Raw genomic sequence first — 22,064 nt, 5'->3', positions numbered from 1 at the left:
AATGGGTAAATTATTACTTTATTATTTTTAGGATTTGACATTTTGGGAAGTGTAGAGCGACGCTAAACTGGCTCCAAAGACGAACGTGTGACGGTTTCCCATAGCAACCAATCAGATCACTGGAATTTTGTAACTTGCCAAGAAGCTGTTTTCTGATTGGCCGCTCTGAGTGACGCCATTGTGGCGTTTTCTTCTAGTTTTTACGTATTACTCCCCCCCCCGGGCTGTGTAGATGTGAGCGGCTGATCCGTGTCCCTGGCGTCTCCCGGACGCTGCGGGGTGTACTCATATCATAAAACAACTTCATCCCTTACAGTTAAACCGTCGTCTGATTGCTTCCCTTGCAGCCAATCACAGCGCAGCTTGCTGCCGTTTAAATTCTAACCCCAGAAAAATGGAAGAAATTGGACAAGAAATGTGGTGTTTTCAGGCGTGAATGACACCTGCACAGTGCGGTGCGTGATGTAAGCACACGGGTGCCAAGACTTATGTCGTTACTGATGTCCTGAATTACTTTCACAGAGCCCCGGACGTCCTGGAACGTATAAGATTTGATCTTGGAGCGAGTTTCGGCAGACAAGTATAATTTTTAATGTTGTCAGGTAGGTAATAACGCGGGGGATCGGGGCTGAGCTCTACCGAAACGTGTCGAGGTTGAGGTGCAATACTAGACGTGACCTGTGCACAGAGGGGGCGCTGTTTTTGTAAAAAATCTGTTAAATCCCTTTTCCCGACAACCACGTTTGGACAGAGTGGAGTGCCCCGATACGCTCTCAGATGTCAATCAGTCGCGTAGGTGGGTTTGTGCCGCCACCTTGATCAGGTCCGACCAATGGGACGTTTCACATTGATCCAAATCCAGAGTAAAATCTGCGGCAAAAACAACACGTTGCTGATTTGCGTGAAATCTGTGGCAAAGTCGTCCGTGGCACGTGATCCAACATGGCCACCCTGCCGGTCCGCGTGTTCGCGCTATGCAGATACGCTGCAGATTTGTGGACTGAATACGTTCAGGATATAGCAGCGACATATGAGGTAAAAAATAAAAAAAAAAATCTGCAGCGGAAGTCGACTTGTGGCTCTGCTATTAAATCTGCTTTTCACTGTAGGTTTAACCCTTTATCATTCACAGGATGAAATCTGCATCCAAATCAGTGACAAATTTCCTGTAACACAAGCAGATTTTACTCAAGATTTGCTTCTGATTTGGGGCAAAAATGCGCTGGGTGGAAAATTGTAAGTGTGAACGCACCCCTAGGGCTTTTAGCTGCTGTTTCTTACAGTATTTGTAGGGTTAGTGTATGAAAGGCACCGGTCCTATGTAATATCGGCTCCCTCGCCGGCAGAGGTGCACGGGGCAGGAAACACAGGGGTTAAGTTACCAGCAGCAGGAGCGGTGGCAACAGGGACATAAACAGAGGACAAGAAGAGTCCTCTGCAGATTACCAGGCGTTTCTCCGGTCTCCTAGCAATCGGTGAAACTTCCCGGCACAGTCCGGGCGACAGCAGGCATGGCTGGCTGCAAGGGTTGCTAGGAGGATTCACTGTAGGACAGAATGAATTCCAGCATGCACCCGCTGGACTGAAGAGCTTGCACTCTCTCCGGAGACACCAGCCACCTCTGCTTCTTCATACGGTAAGGTATCGGGGAAGGCTATATGGGGGATATTAATAGGATGACGTCTCGCAGGTATGAACTGGGTTGGAGCGGGTATTAGCGAGGGTGGATTCCTCAAATCAAGTGATCGGCAGCGATCTGGCTGCTCTCTCAGATGAGATCTCCAGTGGGACGCTAAAAACACTTGTATGAAATCAGTGGACAACTCCCTTTAAGGAGGACATGTCACCAGCACAGAAATACTTACAATTAATTATCGCACCTCCCCTGAATATTCCAATTTTTGTCTTTCGTAAATCCGGCATACGGTCCCAGAGATATGGGCCTTTTTATTTAGTGTTAATTTTATATATATATATTTTTTTTAATGGTGGGGGCGTGTCTTGAGGCCGCTCTGCATAATTACCTTGTGAGCCACGACCACTCGATAAGCATCATAAAAATCAGCACTCGATAAAAAGACCCATATCTCTAGAAAGGATTGGTGAATTTGAGAAAAAAATTTAAAAAAATACTCTAAGGAGCAGCGGGAATAATATAAGAGGAAAGACTGGACAGTTTTGACTGTGTGACAAGTCCCCTTTAAGTGTCATTTTGACCATCCCCTAAAATGTAATGTCATTAATACCTCAAGAGCATCATCTCTGAGGAACATTATGGTGTTTACATCCCACTCCATACATTTTTATAGGATCTTGTGCAGAGTTTTGCTTCTTTATGTTGCATTTTTACTTATTTCTGTTGCATGCTCCCCTAGACCCCTCAGCCGCCTCGACCATGTCAAGCTCCGTGTCATTCAAGGAGCTCCTGTACTTAGCAATAGGTTCTCCAGAACTTGGTGCTGTCAATTTCAATGCGCTCTACTCCCTGCTCTACGGCCTCCTGGACCACCTGCAGGTGGTGGATGTACGAAGGAAGTTGTCCCAGGAGGAGAGGGAATTCATACGGCCAGGGCCAATTAACGTGGACGACTCAGGGAAACCATCCACGCTGTTCCACCAGCTGCTGGACAAGGTGGCCCAGATGGAGGCCAGGCTCCACCATCTAGATTCTCTGCCAAGCTCCGCCAGCCTTTTACAAGCCAGTCAATCCCAGAGGAAACCTGTGGAGGAGATGTGGCAGCTAATGCAGCTCAAGAAGAAGACAGAGATGAACGAAGATGGAGTCCACAAGGTCAGACATGAACGTGTTCTAGATATGAAAGTGAGGGTGCGGTGAAGACCCAAAAGTCCCCAGCACCTACCATTGGGTTCCAAAAGAGGCACCATAACTTTGATCAGCCCTGGGCAATGAAAACACACGTCACTGCATTGTAGACCCTCATCACTCTTAAAGGTTTTTTACCTTGTGAAACATCATGGCTGCAGATGTGACTACTACCACTACACTTGGTATAGGTAGATCCTCCACAACCCATAACTCACCAATTGTATCTCTGTTCTAGGCCATGAGCGCCTTCCAGGAACTACTCAGCACATTCAACACCCTCAGACAGGCCAATGATTTCATCCAAGAAAGACTAGCATCTCTGGGCAACCAGATTACAAAGGTAAGGCTCCGGGTGGAATTGAAAAGTCAGAGTGACAATATTCAGTGTAAAATCATTCATATTACATAAGGTCGCTCCTCGGGGGTGGGCAAAGCAAGAAGAGAAAGCACCAGTAGAAGCCCAGTATAGCTGATACATGTTCTCCTCTGGAGACTTGGTGGCAGGATAGGTGATATCCTCTTTCTATATTACAGATAAATAACCAGGAGGTGGAAATGAGACTACAAGACCTGGACGGCAGGACACAAGATATCCCCCTGCTAGAAGACAAGCTGGTGAGCGCTGGCTCATAGGATGCTGGATCTTACATATCATGTGAATCTTCTGGGGTGATGGCTCAAAATATTATGTCTAGGCTTCTAAAGGATACAGATAAGATTAACTTTGGCCAAGGCATCTAATGTGTACGGGGGCCATCCGAACATATCTCGGGAAGGAGCAGCATCATCCAATCATTTGCTCTCAGGGAACATAAGCCGGCCCCTGAGGTATACACGTATGCTCACCTTGATCGATCGTAAATGGCCTTTATGGTATATATGGAACATATTAACTTTATGGGTATATGAAATACATGCAAATATATGCTAATTTTTTGTATATAATTAATTTATTTCCCCATTTTTTACAGGAGAATCTGCAGAGAAAGCTGTATTCCTATCCCGAGCCGTCTGACCTGGTCACCTGGCCAGCTATACATGATGTTCTGGCCGACAAGGTATGTAATATATAATTTACAGAACTTCCAATCACAAAAATATCACAAATACTTATATTCTTAAAACTTTGCTGCCTCATTTTCTTATACTGAACCTCTCTCATCCCTCCTGAAAACTTAAATGACAACTGAGTGTTCCCAATCAAGGGTGAGTCCCTGTCACTGCACGGTCCAACGACCAGTCACCTGTCACTGCACGGTCCAACGACCAGTCACCTATCACTGCACGGTCCAACGACCAGTCACCTGTCACTGCACGGTCCAACGACCAGTCACCTGTCACTGCACGGTCCAACGACCAGTCACCTGTCACTGCACGGTCCAACGACCAGTCACCTGTCACTGCACGGTCCAACGACCAGTCACTTGTCACTGCACGGTCCAACGACCAGTCACCTGTCACTGCACGGTCCAACGACCAGTCACCTGTCACTGCACGGTCCAACGACCAGTCACCTGTCACTGCACGGTCCAACGACCTGTCACTGCACGGTCCAACGACCAGTCACCTGTCACTGTAAGGTCCAACGACCAGTCACCTGTCACTGCACGGTTCAAAGATCAGTCACCTGTCACTGCACGGTCCAACGACCAGTCACCTGTCACTGCACGGTCCAACGACCAGTCACCTGTCACTGCACGGTCCAACGACCAGTCACCTGTCACTGCACGGTCCAACGACCAGTCACCTGTCACTGCACGGTCCAACGACCAGTCACTTGTCACTGCACGGTCCAACGACCAGTCACCTGTCACTGCACGGTCCAACGACCAGTCACCTGTCACTGCACGGTCCAATCAGTGCTGGTAGTGTCAGACTGTAGGGACTAACCCTTTCACAACGGGACTGGTCATTCCCAGAATATTCATACATTTCCAGGAGGAATAGCAGAGGAACCTGACCATTCTAAAAATAAAAAAAGTTATCTAATGGGAAATAAAAGTATTTCTGACTACAGACTGTCTAGGAGAATCAGTAACTCTACATGAACGCTAACATTTCACACTTGGGTCACTTCTCAATCCTCCCTTCCACCCCTTCATCATGTTTAAGTCAGTCCTGTTTCTGGTCATTGGAGACTGGATGGCGGTAAAGACCTGATGAGATCACTTTCACTGTTATTAAAGGGATTGTCTGAGTGCAGTGACAACAATCTAAGCAATTAACATCCATTGACTACAATAGGCAGCGTAACAATAGAGGTATAATGATTGCAGCTCCCCAAAACAAATGGCTGAGAGTTAAATGGAGGATTCCATTGTATTTACATATGATTTACGGTTTATATTGTGTATAATGCTGCGCGATACGCTGAATGTGTGGGGGGTTCTTTTATTCTCGTGCTGTGGAATTTCCATGGTAACACTTATTAATCAAAAGTGATTTCAACGCATACCTATCATTTATGCCCTATCACCACCAGAGCGAAGACTGGGCCCTGAGCAATGACACCAAGCAGCGGAAAGTAAAAACAATCCTGAACAGTCTGGGGGCGCTGCCTGGAAAACACGCGGGTCTGGAGAGACGGGTCCAGGACATCGAACAAGAGCTGAAGAGGCTCGACATTGAGATGTGTGAGCGACAACTGTGCCGTTCATATTACCAAAATGTGGCCGCAGGACAAGAATATAACTACTATAATACTGCCCCTATGTACAAGAATATAACTACTATAATACTGCCCCCTATGTACAAGAATATAACTACTATAATACTGCCCCCTATGTGCAAGAATATAACTACTATAACACTGCCCCTATGTACAAGAATATAACTACTATAATACTGCCCCTATGTACAAGAATATACTACTATAATACTGCTCCTATGTACAAGAATATAACTACTATAATACTGCCCCTATGTTCAAGAATATAGCTACTATAATATTGCCCCTATGTACAAGAATATAACTACTATAATACTGCCCTATATACAAGAATATAACTACTATAATACTGCCCCTATGTTCAAGAATATAAATACTATAATACTGCCCCTATGTACAAGAATATAACTACTATAATACTGCCCCTATGTTCAAGAATATAACTACTATAATACTGCCCCTATGTTCAAGAATATAAATACTATAATACTGCCCCTATATACAAGAATATAAATACTATAATACTGCCCCTATGTTCAAGAATATAAATACTATAATACTGCCCCTATATACAAGAATATAACTACTATAATACTGCCCCTATGTTCAAGAATATAACTACTATAATACTGCCCCTATGTTCAAGAATATAAATACTATAATACTGCCCCTATATACAAGAATATAAATACTATAATACTGCCCCTATGTTCAAGAATATAAATACTATAATACTGCCCCTATATACAAGAATATAACTACTATAATACTGCCCCTATGTACAAGAATATAAATACTATAATACTGCTCCTATGTACAAGAATATAACTACTATAATACTGCCCCCTATGTACAAGAATATAACTACTATAACACTGCCCCTATGTACAAGAATATAACTACTATAATACTGCCCCCTATGTACAAGAATATAACTACTATAATACTGCCCCTATGTACAAGAATATAACTACTATAATACTGCCCCTATGTACAAGAATATAACTACTATAATACAGCCCCTATGTACAAGAATATAGCTACTATAATACTGCTCCCTATGTACAAGAATATAGCTACTATAATACTGCACCTATATACAAGAATATAACTAATATAATACTGCCCCTATGTACAAGAATATAACTACTATAATACTGCCCCCTATGTACAAGAATATAACTACTATAATGCTGCCCCTATGTACAAGAATATAACTACTATAATGCTGCCCCCTATGCACAAGAATATAACTACTATAATGCTGCCCCCTATGCACAAGAATATAATTACTATAATACTGCACCTATGTACAAGAATATAACTACTATAATACTGCCCCCTAAGTACAAGAATATAACTACTATAATGCTGCCCCCTATGCACAAGAATATAACTACTATAATACTGGCCCCTATGCACAAGAATATAACTACTATAATACTGCACCTATGTACAAGAATATAACTACTATAATACTGCCCCTATGTACAAGAATATAACTAATATAATGCTGCCCCCTATGTACAAGAATATAACTACTATAATACTGCCCCCTATGTACAAGAATATAACTACTATAATACTGCCCCCTATGTACAAGAATATAACTACTATTATACTGCCCCTATGTACAAGAATATAACTACTATAATACTGCCCCTATGCACAAGAATATAACTACTATAATACTGGCCCCTATGCACAAGAATATAACTACTATAATACTGCCCCCTATGTACAAGAATATAACTACTATAATACTGCCCCCTATGTACAAGAATATAACTACTATAATACTGCCCCCTAAGTACAAGAATATAACTACTATAATACTGCCCCTATGTACAAGAATATAACTACTATAACACTGCCCCCTATGTACAAGAATATAACTACTATAATACTGCTCCTATGTACAAGAATATAACTACTATAATGCTGCCCCCTATGTACAAGAATATAACTACTGAAGTCAATGCAAGAAAGCGGACGGCACCGCTGTTACCGTGCTAAGGTCCGTGGCTGGCAGCAGGCGGAGAGCTCACATCCAGGACTCCCGGGTGCTTGACCTCATAGCAAGACGAATGTAGTTTCCAAGAGAAAAAGGTCGCACTCTGCGGGATAATGATGAATGTTTATTGACACTGAATTACATGTCACGTCGGAGATGTGAAGGAGAGTGTGTCAAATGGCTGACTACGGCCGTTTCACGCTACTCGAGCGCCTCCACGGGTCCAACAGAATATAGCTACTATAATACTGCTCCTATGTACAAGAGTATAACTACTATAATACTGCTCCTATGTACAAGAATATAACTACTATAATACTGCCTCCTATGTACAAGAATATAACTACTATAATACTGCCCCCTATGTACAAGAATATAACTACTATAATACTGCTCCTATGTACAAGAATATAACTACTATAATACTGCTCCTATGTACAAGAATATAACTGCTATAATACTGCCCCTATGCACAAGAATATAACTACTATAATACTGCCCCCTATGTACAAGAATATAACTACTATAATACTGCTCCTATGTACAAGAATATAACTACTATAATACTGCTCCCTATGTACAAGAATATAACTACTATAATACTGCCCCCTATGTACAAGAATATAACTACTATAATACTGCTCCTATGTACAAGAATATAACTACTATAATACTGCTCCCTATGTACAAGAATATAACTACTATAATACTGCCCCCTATGTACAAGAATATAACTACTATAATACTGCTCTCTATGTACAAGAATATAACTACTATAATACTGCTCCCTATATACAAGAATATAACTACTATAATACTGCCCCCTATGTACAAGAATATAACTACTATAATACTGCCCCCTAAGTACACGAATATAACTACTATAATACTGCCCCTATGTACAAGAATATAACTACTATAATACTGGCCCCTATGCACAAGAATATAACTACTATAATACTGCCCCCTATGTACAAGAATATAACTACTATAATACTGCCCCCTATGTACAAGAATATAACTACTATAATACTGCCCCCTAAGTACAAGAATATAACTACTATAATACTGCCCCTATGTACAAGAATATAACTACTATAACACTGCCCCCTATGTACAAGAATATAACTACTATAATACTGCTCCTATGTACAAGAATATAACTACTATAATGCTGCCCCCTATGTACAAGAATATAACTACTGAAGTCAATGCAAGAAAGCGGACGGCACCGCTGTTACAGTGCTAAGGTCCGTGGCTGGCAGCAGGCGGAGAGCTCACATCCAGGACTCCCGGGTGCTTGACCTCGTAGCAAGACGAATGTAGTTTCCAAGAGAAAAAGGTCGCACTCTGCGGGATAATGATGAATGTTTATTGACACTGAATTACATGTCACGTCGGAGATGTGAAGGAGAGTGTGTCAAATGGCTGACTACGGCCGTTTCACGCTACTCGAGCGCCTCCACGGGTCCAACAGAATATAGCTACTATAATACTGCTCCTATGTACAAGAGTATAACTACTATAATACTGCTCCTATGTACAAGAATATAACTACTATAATACTGCCTCCTATGTACAAGAATATAACTACTATAATACTGCCCCCTATGTACAAGAATATAACTACTATAATACTGCTCCTATGTACAAGAATATAACTACTATAATACTGCTCCTATGTACAAGAATATAGCTACTATAATACTGCCCCCTATGTACAAGAATATAACTACTATAATACTGCCCCTATATACAAGAATATAACTACTATAATACTGCTCCTATGTACAAGAATATAACTACTATAATACTGCCTCCTATGTACAAGAATATAATTACTATAATACTGCCCCTATGTACAAGAATATAACTACTATAATACTGCCCCTATGTACAAGAATATAATTACTATAATACTGCCCCCTATGTACAAGAATATAACTACTATAATACTGCTCCTATGTACAAGAATATAGCTACTATAATACTGCCCCCTATGTACAAGAATATAACTACTATAATACTGCCTCCTATGTACAAGAATATAATTACTATAATACTGCCCCCTATGTACAAGAATATAACTTCTATAATACTGCTCCTATGTACAAGAATATAGCTACTATAATACTGCCCCCTATGTACAAGAATATAACTACTATAATACTGCCCCTATGTACAAGAATATAACTACTATAATACTGCTCCTATGTACAAGAATATAACTACTATAATACTGCTCCTATGTACAAGAATATAACTACTATAATACTGCCCCCTATGTACAAGAATATAACTACTATAATACTGCCCCCTATGTACAAGAATATAACTACTATAATACTGCCCCCTATGTACAAGAATATAACTACTATAATACTGCCCGCTATGTACAAGAATATAACTGCTATAATACTGCCCCCTATGTACAAGAATATAACTACTATAATACTGCTCCTATGTACAAGAATATAACTACTATAATACTGCCCCCTATGTACAAGAATATAACTACTATAATACTGCCCCCTATGTACAAGAATATAACTACTATAATACTGCCCCCTATGTACAAGAATATAACTACTATAATACTGCCCGCTATGTACAAGAATATAACTGCTATAATACTGCCCCCTATGTACAAGAATATAACTACTATAATACTGCCCCTATGTACAAGAATATAACTACTATAATACTGCCCCTATGTACAAGAATATAACTACTATAATACTGCCCCTATGTACAAGAATATAACTACTATAATACTGCCCCTATGTACAAGAATATAATTACTATAATACTGCCCCTATGTACAAGAATATAACTACTATAATACTGCCCGCTATGTACAAGAATATAGCTACTATAATACTGCCCCTATGTACAAGAATATAACTGCTATAATACTGCCCCCTATGTACAAGAATATAACTACTATAATACTGCCCCTATGTACAAGAATATAACTACTATAATACTGCCCCTATGTACAAGAATATAACTACTATAATACTGCCCCCTATGTACAAGAATATAACTACTATAATACTGCCCGCTATGTACAAGAATATAACTGCTATAATACTGCCCCCTATGTACAAGAATATAACTACTATAATACTGCCCCTATGTACAAGAATATAACTACTATAATACTGCCCCTATGTACAAGAATATAACTACTATAATACTGCCCCTATGTACAAGAATATAACTACTATAATACTGCCCCTATGTACAAGAATATAATTACTATAATACTGCCCCCTATGTACAAGAATATAACTACTATAATACTGCCCGCTATGTACAAGAATATAGCTACTATAATACTGCCCCTATGTACAAGAATATAACTGCTATAATACTGCCCCCTATGTACAAGAATATAACTACTATAATACTGCCCCTATGTACAAGAATATAACTACTATAATACTGCCCGCTATGTACAAGAATATAACTACTATAATACTGCCCCTATGTACAAGAATATAACTGCTATAATACTGCCCCCTATGTACAAGAATATAACTACTATAATACTGCCCCTATGTACAAGAATATAACTACTATAATACTGCCCGCTATGTACAAGAATATAGCTACTATAATACTGCCCCTATGTACAAGAATATAACTGCTATAATACTGCCCCCTATGTACAAGAATATAACTACTATAATACTGCCCCTATGTACAAGAATATAACTACTATAATACTGCCCCTATGTGCAAGAATATAACTACTATAATACTGCCCCCTATGTACAAGAATATAACTACTATAATACTGCCCGCTATGTACAAGAATATAACTGCTATAATACTGCCCCCTATGTACAAGAATATAACTACTATAATACTGCCCCTATGTACAAGAATATAACTACTATAATACTGCCCCTATGTACAAGAATATAACTACTATAATACTGCCCCTATGTACAAGAATATAACTACTATAATACTGCCCCTATGTACAAGAATATAATTACTATAATACTGCCCCCTATGTACAAGAATATAACTACTATAATACTGCCCGCTATGTACAAGAATATAGCTACTATAATACTGCCCCTATGTACAAGAATATAACTGCTATAATACTGCCCCCTATGTACAAGAATATAACTACTATAATACTGCCCCTATGTACAAGAATATAACTACTATAATACTGCCCCTATGTACAAGAATATAACTACTATAATACTGCCCCTATGTACAAGAATATAACTACTATAATACTGCCCCTATGTGCAAGAATATAACTACTATAATACTGCCCCTATGTGCAAGAATATAACTACTATAATACTGCCCCTATATACAAGAATATAACTGCTATAATACTGCCCCTATGTACAAGAATATAACTACTATAATACTGCCCCTATGTACAAGAATATAACTACTATAATACTGCCCCTATGTACAAGAATATAACTACTATAATACTGCCTCCTATGTACAAGAATATAATTACTATAATACTGCCCCTATATACAAGAATATAACTGCTATAATACTGCCCCTATGTACAAGAATATAACTACTATAATACTGCCCCTATGTACAAGAATATAACTACTATAATACTGCCCCCTATGTACAAGAATATAACTACTATAATACTGCCCCTATGTACAAGAATATAACTACTATAATACTTCCCCTATGTGCAAGAATATAACTACTATAATACTGCTCCCTATATACAAGAATATAACTACTATAATACCGCCCCCTATGTACAAGAATATAATTACTATAATACTGCCCCTATGTACAAGAATATAACTACTATAATACTGCCCCCTTTGTACTCTGATTGCAGGTAAGAACCGTATTCCTGAAGATTTGCTCCAGCAGTTACGGAGCGTCCGGCAGGATGTGGAAACTCTCTTCGCAGAGAATCGGAAGGTGACGTCTAGTGAGACCTCGGACAGTGATGTTTCCTCTGCGGCTCGATCATTCTTCCATGACATTTTCCTCACTTTCAGGACAAGGTTGACTTGAGCGCCCTGAAGAGTGGACTCCATGATCTGAATTTGGCGCTGCAACAACTGGATAGTAAGACCGACAAGCTGGCAGCAGATTTGTCCGAATCCGCGGTGAGGGAGCGAAGCGTACAATGTTATTACCGGTTGTGGGATGTGAGGGGGAAACGTCTGCTGAGCCGTGTATCTAATCCATCACTTGTGATACTTCTCCTCACAGACCCTGCAGAGTCAGATTGATGAGCTAGAGAAGAAAAAGTTGGATCAGGCGGATTTCATGTTGGAGCTGAATCTGGTACGTGTGTATCCATCACAGGGGCCCCGGATTATACATGGGACGTCGCGTGAGGGGCCCCGGATTATACATGGGACGTGGTGTGAGGATCCCCAGACTGTACATGGGACGTCGCGTGAGGGGCCCCGGATTATACATGGGACGTGGTGTGAGGATCCCCAGACTGTACATGGGACGTCGCGTGAGGGGCCCCGGATTATACATGGGACGTGGTGTGAGGATCCCCAGACTGTACATGGGACGTCGCGTGAGGGGCCCCGGATTATACATGGGACGTCGTGTGAGGATCCCCAGACTGTACATGGGACGTCGCGTGAGGGGCCCCGGATTATACATGGGACGTGGTGTGAGGATCCCCAGACTGTACATGGGACGTTGTGTGAGGGACCCCGGATTATACATGGGACGTCGTGTGAGGATCCCCAGACTGTACATGGGACGTCGCGTGAGGGGCCCCGGATTATACATGGGACGTGGTGTGAGGATCCCCAGACTGTACATGGGACGTTGTGTGAGGGACCCCGGATTATACATGGGACGTGGTGTGAGGATCCCCAGACTGTACATGGGACGTCGCGTGAGGGGCCCCGGATTATACATGGGACGTGGTGTGAGGATCCCCAGACTGTACATGGGACGTCGTGTGAGGGACCCCGGTTCAGAAGTTATGTTGGGGCCCTGGTTCACCACACATAGCCTTTTGTGCTCCAGTCACACCCAGAACTGCGAGAGACTTGGGTGATGTCGGTCATGTCCGGGGTCTTATTTACAGAAGGCGGACAGGCGGGCGCTGGAGAACCTGGTGGGCCATGCGGATCTGGAGGCCGCGGTCAGCGAGGTTAATGCCGTGCTGGAGGCTCTGATCAAGAAACTGGCGGTGCAGGAGTCGGAGTGGCAGAACATGCTGGCCAAGCTACTGGCAGGCCTAGAGGCCAAGGTAAGTGTACACAGCCCCTGTGCACGGCCATGCATTGCATTGTGGGAGATTAACAGGGCCGCCTTGACTAGAGATGAGCAATTTTTTCAAAATTTGGTTCCGATTGTGATCAGCACCGAATAATGATCTTGCAGTATTTGCCGAACACAGCTGAACGCCATTGAGTCAATGGAAATAGAAATGAGCGAATATGTTCGGATCCGATCAAACATAAATTCGGCACGAATATGGTACAAATATGGCAAATTCAGATTCGGCGATCGTTTTCTGAACATATTCCCTCACCTCTAGGCATGACATCACAAACAACCAACGCCTTACAATACGCATTATTGGGAGGCTGTCGGTTAGCGCTGTGACCTTACACCAGAGCCCTGTGCTACCACCAGCGCCGTGTCCTCACACCAGAGCCCTGTGCTACCACCAGCGCCGTGTCCTCACACCAGATCTCTGTGCTCTCACCAGCGCCGTGTCCTCACACCAGAGCCCTGTGCTACCACCAGCGCCGTGTCCTCACACCAGAGCCCTGTGCTACCACCAGCTCCGTGTCCTCACACCAGAGCTCTGTGCTACCACCAGAGCCTTGTCTTCACACCAGAGCCCTGTGCTCTCACCAGCTCCGTGTCCTCACACCAGAGCTCTGTGCTACCACCAGAGCCTTGTCTTCACACCAGAGCCCTGTGCTCTCTCCAGCGCCGTGTCCTCACACCAGAGCCCTGTGCTCTCACCAGCTCCGTGTCCTCACACCAGAGCTCTGTGCTACCACCAGAGCCTTGTCTTCACACCAGAGCCCTGTGCTCTCTCCAGCGCCGTGTCCTCACACCAGAGCCCTGTGCTCTCACCAGCGCCGTGTCCTCACACCAGAGCCCTGTGCTCTCTCCAGCGCTGTTTCCTCACACCAGAGCCCTGTGCTCTCACACCAGAGCCCTGTGCTACCACCAGTGCCTTGTCTTCACACCAGAGCCCTGTGCTACCACCAGCGCCGTGTCATCACACCAGAGCTCTGTGCTCTCACCAGCGCCGTGTCCTCACACCAGAGCCCTGTGCTACCACCAGTGCCTTGTCTTCACACCACAGCCCTGTGCTACCACCAGTGCCGTGTCCTCACACCAGAGCCCTGTGCTACCACCAGCGCCATGTCCTCACACCAGAGCCCTGTGCTACCACCAGCGCCGTGTCCTCACACCAGAGCCCTGTGCTACCACCAGCGCCGTGTCATCACACCAGAGCTCTGTGCTACCACCAGTGCCGTGTCCTCACACCAGAGCCCTGTGCTACCACCAGTGCCTTGTCTTCACACCAGAGCCCTGTGCTACCACCAGCGCCGTGTCATCACACCAGAGCTCTGTGCTACCACCAGTGCCGTGTCCTCACACCAGAGCCCTGTGCTACCACCAGTGCCTTGTCTTCACACCACAGCCCTGTGCTACCACCAGTGCCGTGTCCTCACACCAGAGCCCTGTGCTACCACCAGCGCCATGTCCTCACACCAGAGCCCTGTGCTACCACCAGCGCCGTGTCCTCACACCAGAGCCCTGTGCTACCACCAGCGCCGTGTCCTCACACCAGAGCCCTGTGCTCTCACCAGCGCCGTGTCCTCACACCAGAGCCCTGTGCTCTCACCAGCTCCGTGTCCTCACACCAGAGCTCTGTGCTACCACCAGAGCCTTGTCTTCACACCAGAGCCCTGTGCTCTCTCCAGCGCCGTGTCCTCACACCAGAGCCCTGTGCTCTCACCAGCGCCGTGTCCTCACACCAGAGCCCTGTGCTCTCTCCAGCGCTGTTTCCTCACACCAGAGCCCTGTGCTCTCACCAGCGCCGTGTCCTCACACCAGAGCCCTGTGCTCTCACACCAGAGCCCTGTGCTACCACCAGTGCCTTGTCTTCACACCAGAGCCCTGTGCTACCACCAGCGCCGTGTCCTCACACCAGAGCTCTGTGCTCTCACCAGCGCCGTGTCCTCACACCAGAGCCCTGTGCTACCACCAGTGCCTTGTCTTCACACCACAGCCCTGTGCTACCACCAGTGCCGTGTCCTCACACCAGAGCCCTGTGCTACCACCAGCGCCATGTCCTCACACCAGAGCCCTGTGCTACCACCAGCGCCGTGTCCTCACACCAGAGCCCTGTGCTACCACCAGCGCCGTGTCCTCACACCAGAGCCCTGTGCTACCACCAGTGCCTTGTCTTCACACCACAGCCCTGTGCTACCACCAGTGCCGTGTCCTCACACCAGAGCCCTGTGCTACCACCAGCGCCGTGTCCTCACACCAGAGCCCTGTGCTACCACCAGTGCCTTGTCTTCACACCAGAGCCCTGTGCTACCACCAGCGCCTTGTCTTCACACCAGAGCCCTGTGCTACCACCAGCTCCGTGTCCTCACACCAGAGCCCTGTGCTACCACCAGTGCCTTGTCTTCACACCAGAGCCCTGTGCTACCACCAGTGCCTTGTCTTCACACCAGAGCCCTGTGCTACCACCAGCGCCTTGTCTTCACACCAGAGCCCTGTGCTACCACCAGCGCCTTGTCTTCACACCAGAGCCCTGTGCTACCACCAGCTCCGTGTCCTCACACCAGAGCCCTGTGCTACCACCAGTGCCTTGTCTTCACACCAGAGCCCTGTGCTACCACCAGCGCCTTGTCTTCACACCAGAGCCCTGTGCTACCACCAGTGCCGTGTCCTCACACCAGAGCCCTGTGCTACCACCAGTGCCTTGTCTTCACACCAGAGCCCTGTGCTACCACCAGTGCCTTGTCTTCACACCAGAGCCCTGTGCTACCACCAGCGCCTTGTCTTCACACCAGAGCCCTGTCCTCTCACTATCACCGTCCCCTAGCACCAGAGTTCTGTTCTCCCACCAGCACCTTGTCCTCGCACCAGAGCCCTGTCTACTCACTATCACCGTTCCCTAAAACCAGAGCCCTGTGCTCCCCATCAGCGCCTTGTCCTTGCACCAGAGCCGTTCCCTCACACCAGAGCCCTGTGTTCCCACCAACACCGTGATGTCTCAGACCTTTGTTCCTGGCTGAGCAATCATCATCATCTCTAGGAAACACACTAGACTCGATCATGAGTCCATGGGAGATAGCGGCCCAGGGATAGAGGCAAGCTCTGTTATCGCTAACACATTCATCTCCTAAAATACTCTGTGCTGCTGTACAGCCTGTTCCTTCCATTACATAGAAGCATTTTCGGCATCTTTTCAGTTGAGTCGGTCGGATTTGGACTCCGTTCACAAGGACTTAGAGGAGCTCTGGAAATTCCTGAAGAAGCATCTCAACTCCAGCCAGACCTTTGATCCAGATGGGGCAGCGGGCTTCAGGAAGTGAGTGGTGCGCGCATGTTTCATGCTCCCCCATGATTGAGAGTAGAACGGACATAAAAGCGGAATCATATTTACATACCCCTGCCCTGAGGCACTCTCCTGTAGGGGGCGCCCTGCAACTGTTCATTCTGAGCATGAAGAGAATTCTAGTATTACAGTAGAAAGACTGACACCTGCTGTAGATGAAGCCAGGGGATCGGCAAAACTGCCACACACAGACCCACCAAAAACCTAAGCATTGCGACAGCTGGAGACGGGAGTTTTACATCGTGATGGGAAATCTGCCCTGTGTGCTGTTATCAAACATTGTGTATTCACAGAAAACTGTTCGAGAGAGTCAAGTGCATCTCATGTGACCGCCCTGTAACTATCGGAACCGCACCGTGAGTACCCAACCTATGCCTAAACCTAGTGCCCAACCTTCGCCTGAACCTGGTACCTAACCTAGTACTCACCCTACTACTGAACCTAGTACCCAACCTACGCCTGAACCTGGTACCTAACCTAGTACTCGCCCTACTACTGAACCTAGTACCCAACCTACGCCTGAACCTGGTACCCAACCTAGTACTCACCCTACTACTGAACCTAGTACCCAACCTTCGCCTGAACCTGGTACCTAACCTAGTACTCGCCCTACTACTGAACCTAGTACCCAACCTACGCCTGAACCTGGTACCCAACCTAGTACTCACCCTACTACTGAACCTAGTGCCCAACCTTCGCCTGAACCTGGTACCTAACCTAGTACTCACCCTACTACTGAACCTAGTACCCAACCTTCGCCTGAACCTGGTACCTAACCTAGTACTCACCCTACTACTGAACCTAGTACCCAACCTACGCCTGAACCTGGTACCCAACCTACTACTCGCCCTACTAATGAACCTAATACCCAACCTCGTACTCACCCTACTACTGAACCTAGTACCCAACCTACGCCTGAACCTGGTACCCAACCTAGTACTCGCCCTACTAATGAACCTAATACCCAACCTCGTACTCACCCTACTACTGAACCTAGTACCCAACCTACGCCTGAACCTGGTACCTAACCTAGTACTCACCCTACTACTGAACCTAGTACCCAACCTACGCCTGAACCTGGTACCCAACCTAGTACTCACCCTACTACTGAACCTAGTACCCAACCTACGCCTGAACCTGGTACCCAACCTAGTACTCACCCTACTACTGAACCTAGTACCCAACCTACGCCTGAACCTGGTACCCAACCTAGTACTCGCCCTACTAATGAACCTAGTACCCAACCTACGCCTGAACCTGGTACCCAACCTAGTACTCACCCTACTACTGAACCTAGTGCCCAACCTTCGCCTGAACCTGGTACCTAACCTAGTACTCACCCTACTACTGAACCTAGTACCCAACCTTCGCCTGAACCTGGTACCTAACCTAGTACTCACCCTACTACTGAACCTAGTACCCAACCTACGCCTGAACCTGGTACCCAACCTACTACTCGCCCTACTAATGAACCTAATACCCAACCTCGTACTCACCCTACTACTGAACCTAGTACCCAACCTACGCCTGAACCTGGTACCCAACCTAGTACTCGCCCTACTAATGAACCTAATACCCAACCTCGTACTCACCCTACTACTGAACCTAGTACCCAACCTACGCCTGAACCTGGTACCTAACCTAGTACTCACCCTACTACTGAACCTAGTACCCAACCTACGCCTGAACCTGGTACCCAACCTAGTACTCACCCTACTACTGAACCTAGTACCCAACCTACGCCTGAACCTGGTACCCAACCTAGTACTCACCCTACTACTGAACCTAGTACCCAACCTACGCCTGAACCTGGTACCCAACCTAGTACTCGCCCTACTAATGAACCTAATACCCAACCTCGTACTCACCCTACTACTGAACCTAGTACCCAACCTACGCCTGAACCTGGTACCTAACCTAGTACTCACCCTACTACTGAACCTAGTACCCAACCTACGCCTGAACCTGGTACCCAACCTAGTACTCGCCCTACTAATGAACCTAATACCCAACCTCGTACTCACCCTACTACTGAACCTAGTACCCAACCTACGCCTGAACCTGGTACCCAACCTAGTACTCGCCCTACTAATGAACCTAATACCCAACCTCGTACTCACCCTACTACTGAACCTAGTACCCAACCTACGCCTGAACCTGGTACCTAACCTAGTACTCGCCCTACTAATGAACCTAATACCCAACCTAGTACTCACCCTACTACTGAACCTAGTACCCAACCTACGCCTGAACCTGGTACCCAACCTAGTACTCGCCCTACTAATGAACCTAATACCCAACCTCGTACTCACCCTACTACTGAACCCAGTACCCAACCTACGCCTGAACCTGGTACCGAACCTAGTACTCGCCCTACTAATGAACCTAATACCCAACCTCGTACTCACCCTACTACTGAACCTAGTACCCAACCTACGCCTGAACCTGGTACCTAACCTAGTACTCGCCCTACTACTGAACCTAATATCCAACCTAGTACTCACCCTACTACTGAACCTAGTACCCAACCTACGCCTGAACCTGGTACCCAACCTCGTACTCGCCCTACTACTGAACCTAGTACCCATCTACGTATCTAATATCGATTTGTGATTCTCTCTGTTTTGCAGACATCTGGTTACCGTGCGTTCTCTGAATCCCCGGAGCAGAGATTACAAGACCCCCGGGTATGTGCATCTGATATCAGCGCTGAACACATGGCTATTGGGGGGGGAATTGACATTTCTATACATGAACAGGAGAACGGTTGTCAGTCCCCTCGGGGGCTGATCACCAGATCTGTCCTACCCGGGTGTACAGGACTATGGCCCACTTACACCCTGGGTCACAGTAACCCCGAGTTCACACAGATTTGTCTTTTTAGAGATCCTTTACAGATGTCAGACCCCGAGATCCAGTACAGCGAGTCCCCGAGACCCCACAGCGCCTGCTCAATCCACCGGAAGTCATCACGCAACCAAAACCTCAGCACGGTGTTCCCGTACGGAGATCCCGGGCAAATCCAGTACAAGAACGTAAGTGTCGCCATAACGGATAGGTAGACTAGCGCTTCAAAGTTTGTGAACCCTTGAGGATTTTCCTTATTTCTGTATAAATTGTACCTGAAACTACATATACATCTGATTTTCACACAAACCCTAAAAGTAAATTAAAAAAAATTACTCATTTTCAGCATGGAAAATTGATTGGTCTTATATATTTGACTCCTCTAATTTTAGGCCGTGAGAAAATCAGATGTAGTTTTATGTCAGGTATGCAGAGATAAGGACAATTCTGAAGGGTTCACAAACTTTATAGATATGGGATAAAAGGAATCGTTCGGTGTCACTTTCCACCCTCAGACGGAGTATGACCTGATGGGGATTGACGGTGTGATGTACAAGGGACGGTTGGACAAGAGTCACACGGCGTACATTGCAGAGAGGGACACCCCCGGTGAGTGTCAGCGCTGCAGACCAACTTATTTTTTTTGTCTCTGATATTGTTGACTCTGGTCTGACCGGTGACTTTTCCCCCAGCAGTGAAGACCCCACAGCCACCGTACAGGATCCCAGTGGAAAGAGCGCGTTCCGCTACCCCACACTGCAGGACCTCCAGCACCCCCCCATCACGTAAGCCGCACAGCTTATAGCGCCACTAACCCTAATAACAGCACAGGGCCATTAGAAGTACTGTGTCTATCCCTCTCTCTCCCCGCCCAGGGCCTGCGAGTCATTCCGCGCGATCGTCCCGCACCGCACTACCAACGTCATCTGCCACCGACTCCGCACAGCCCATGTTTTATGTGCCCTCCGCCATGGACGGCACCAACATGCTACAGCAACCAAACAACCCTGAGGAGCAGGCGGTCTGACCAGGGATAAAGCCTTCACCCCAACGCCATCGCTGCTGCCACCCACCGCCGGGCCCAAACTTATATATACAGATATCTATCACCCCCCAGGACTTAATAACCGGAGATTTTATTTTTACTCATGTATTAAAGAAGCCTGAAATCACCCGTCATGTAATAAACGTGCAATACAGAAGTCACGTACGAGCACTGACACACGAGCACGTCCCGTAGAGGCACCAGCGGGCAGATAAAGTCACTGATCACTAGAGCGGGTGGATGGGCAGCTCATGTACGGCCAGCGATGGCAGGTCACTGACCAGACGGGCAAGGTCATGTACGGGGGTAGATAAGCAGATGGCGTACAGCACCGATCACAGACAGGTCATGTACACGGTGTAGATAAGCAGATTGTCTATGATCAGTTCCGCACACCGACAGGTCACGTATGGCACTGATCACAGACATGCCGGTCAAGTACGGGGAAAACATATCAGTCCTTCCTGTTGTAGGGTTTTTTGTCAATCTCCATCCTGACCCCAGTTCTAAAATGTCACTAAACTTTGGCCACAATTCTGTTCAGCAGTTTATTATTATTTTTTAGATGAAGACGCGCAGTCCACTTATCTCCATATTGCCAGACACCGTGACAGCCCCTGTGGGCGATATGGCCATGATTACACAGGAGGGGGACATTAATCCCATCTAAAAAGGAAAATCGTCTTAGGCCTGTTTCACACATCCGTTTTGTCCCCATCAGTCAAAATCCGCCGTTTTGCAAAAAAAAAAAAAAAACAGATCCGCCATTTTTCTTGGCGGATCCGTCTTTTTCCCCATTGACTTGTATTAACGGCGGATCTTGACGGATGGTCATCCGTTCGATTTGTTTTTTTACGGATCCGACAAGATTTTGCCGTCCGCTGAGCGGACAGGACGGACGATGAAACGTTTTTTCCCCGGCCGGATCCGCATTTTCTATTGCGCATGCCCAGGAGAAATGCCAGTGTCGGAAATTTAACCCTAAACTCAGTTCTGGCGTCTTGAAAAAAAAAAAAATTCTATCTCTCTCCTCCCCGGGCAGCGGTTCCTTTAAAATTCCTG

The 22,064-nt window shown here is 45.8% G+C and overlaps 1 protein-coding gene across 6 annotated transcripts; it reads left to right on the top strand.

The window, feature by feature from the left end:
* The first annotated feature begins 436 nt into the window (after positions 1 to 436).
* On the top strand, positions 437 to 21,498 carry CUNH16orf96 (chromosome unknown C16orf96 homolog). Of its 6 annotated transcripts, none has more exons than XM_073558636.1 (17): positions 437 to 602; positions 2,376 to 2,791; positions 3,063 to 3,167; positions 3,362 to 3,442; positions 3,799 to 3,885; positions 5,310 to 5,460; positions 12,362 to 12,447; positions 12,528 to 12,638; positions 12,745 to 12,819; positions 13,592 to 13,756; positions 16,965 to 17,083; positions 17,404 to 17,466; positions 19,741 to 19,797; positions 19,995 to 20,145; positions 20,473 to 20,566; positions 20,650 to 20,742; positions 20,833 to 21,498. In XM_073558636.1, the coding sequence occupies exons 1-17, from the start codon at positions 593 to 595 to the stop codon at positions 20,982 to 20,984; spliced, it is 2,016 nt and encodes a 671-aa protein (XP_073414737.1). In that variant the 5' UTR covers positions 437 to 592; the 3' UTR covers positions 20,985 to 21,498. The 6 variants fall into 6 exon arrangements, 5 of the variants coding, with proteins under 5 accessions (XP_073414737.1, XP_073414740.1, XP_073414738.1 ...); XM_073558637.1 differs by lacking the exon at positions 437 to 602 and adding an exon at positions 1,442 to 1,636; XM_073558639.1 differs by lacking the exons at positions 437 to 602; positions 2,376 to 2,791 and adding an exon at positions 782 to 1,035.
* The last annotated feature ends 566 nt before the right edge of the window (positions 21,499 to 22,064 follow it).

The sequence above is a fragment of the Dendrobates tinctorius genome, unplaced genomic scaffold (assembly GCF_039654945.1).
Source record: "Dendrobates tinctorius isolate UK_male_01 unplaced genomic scaffold, ASM3965494v1 ptg000257l, whole genome shotgun sequence".
Lineage (NCBI taxonomy): Eukaryota > Metazoa > Chordata > Amphibia > Anura > Dendrobatidae > Dendrobates > Dendrobates tinctorius.
Note: the sequence above shows the minus strand (reverse complement) of the source record. Positions and strands in the feature narration are given on the sequence as shown.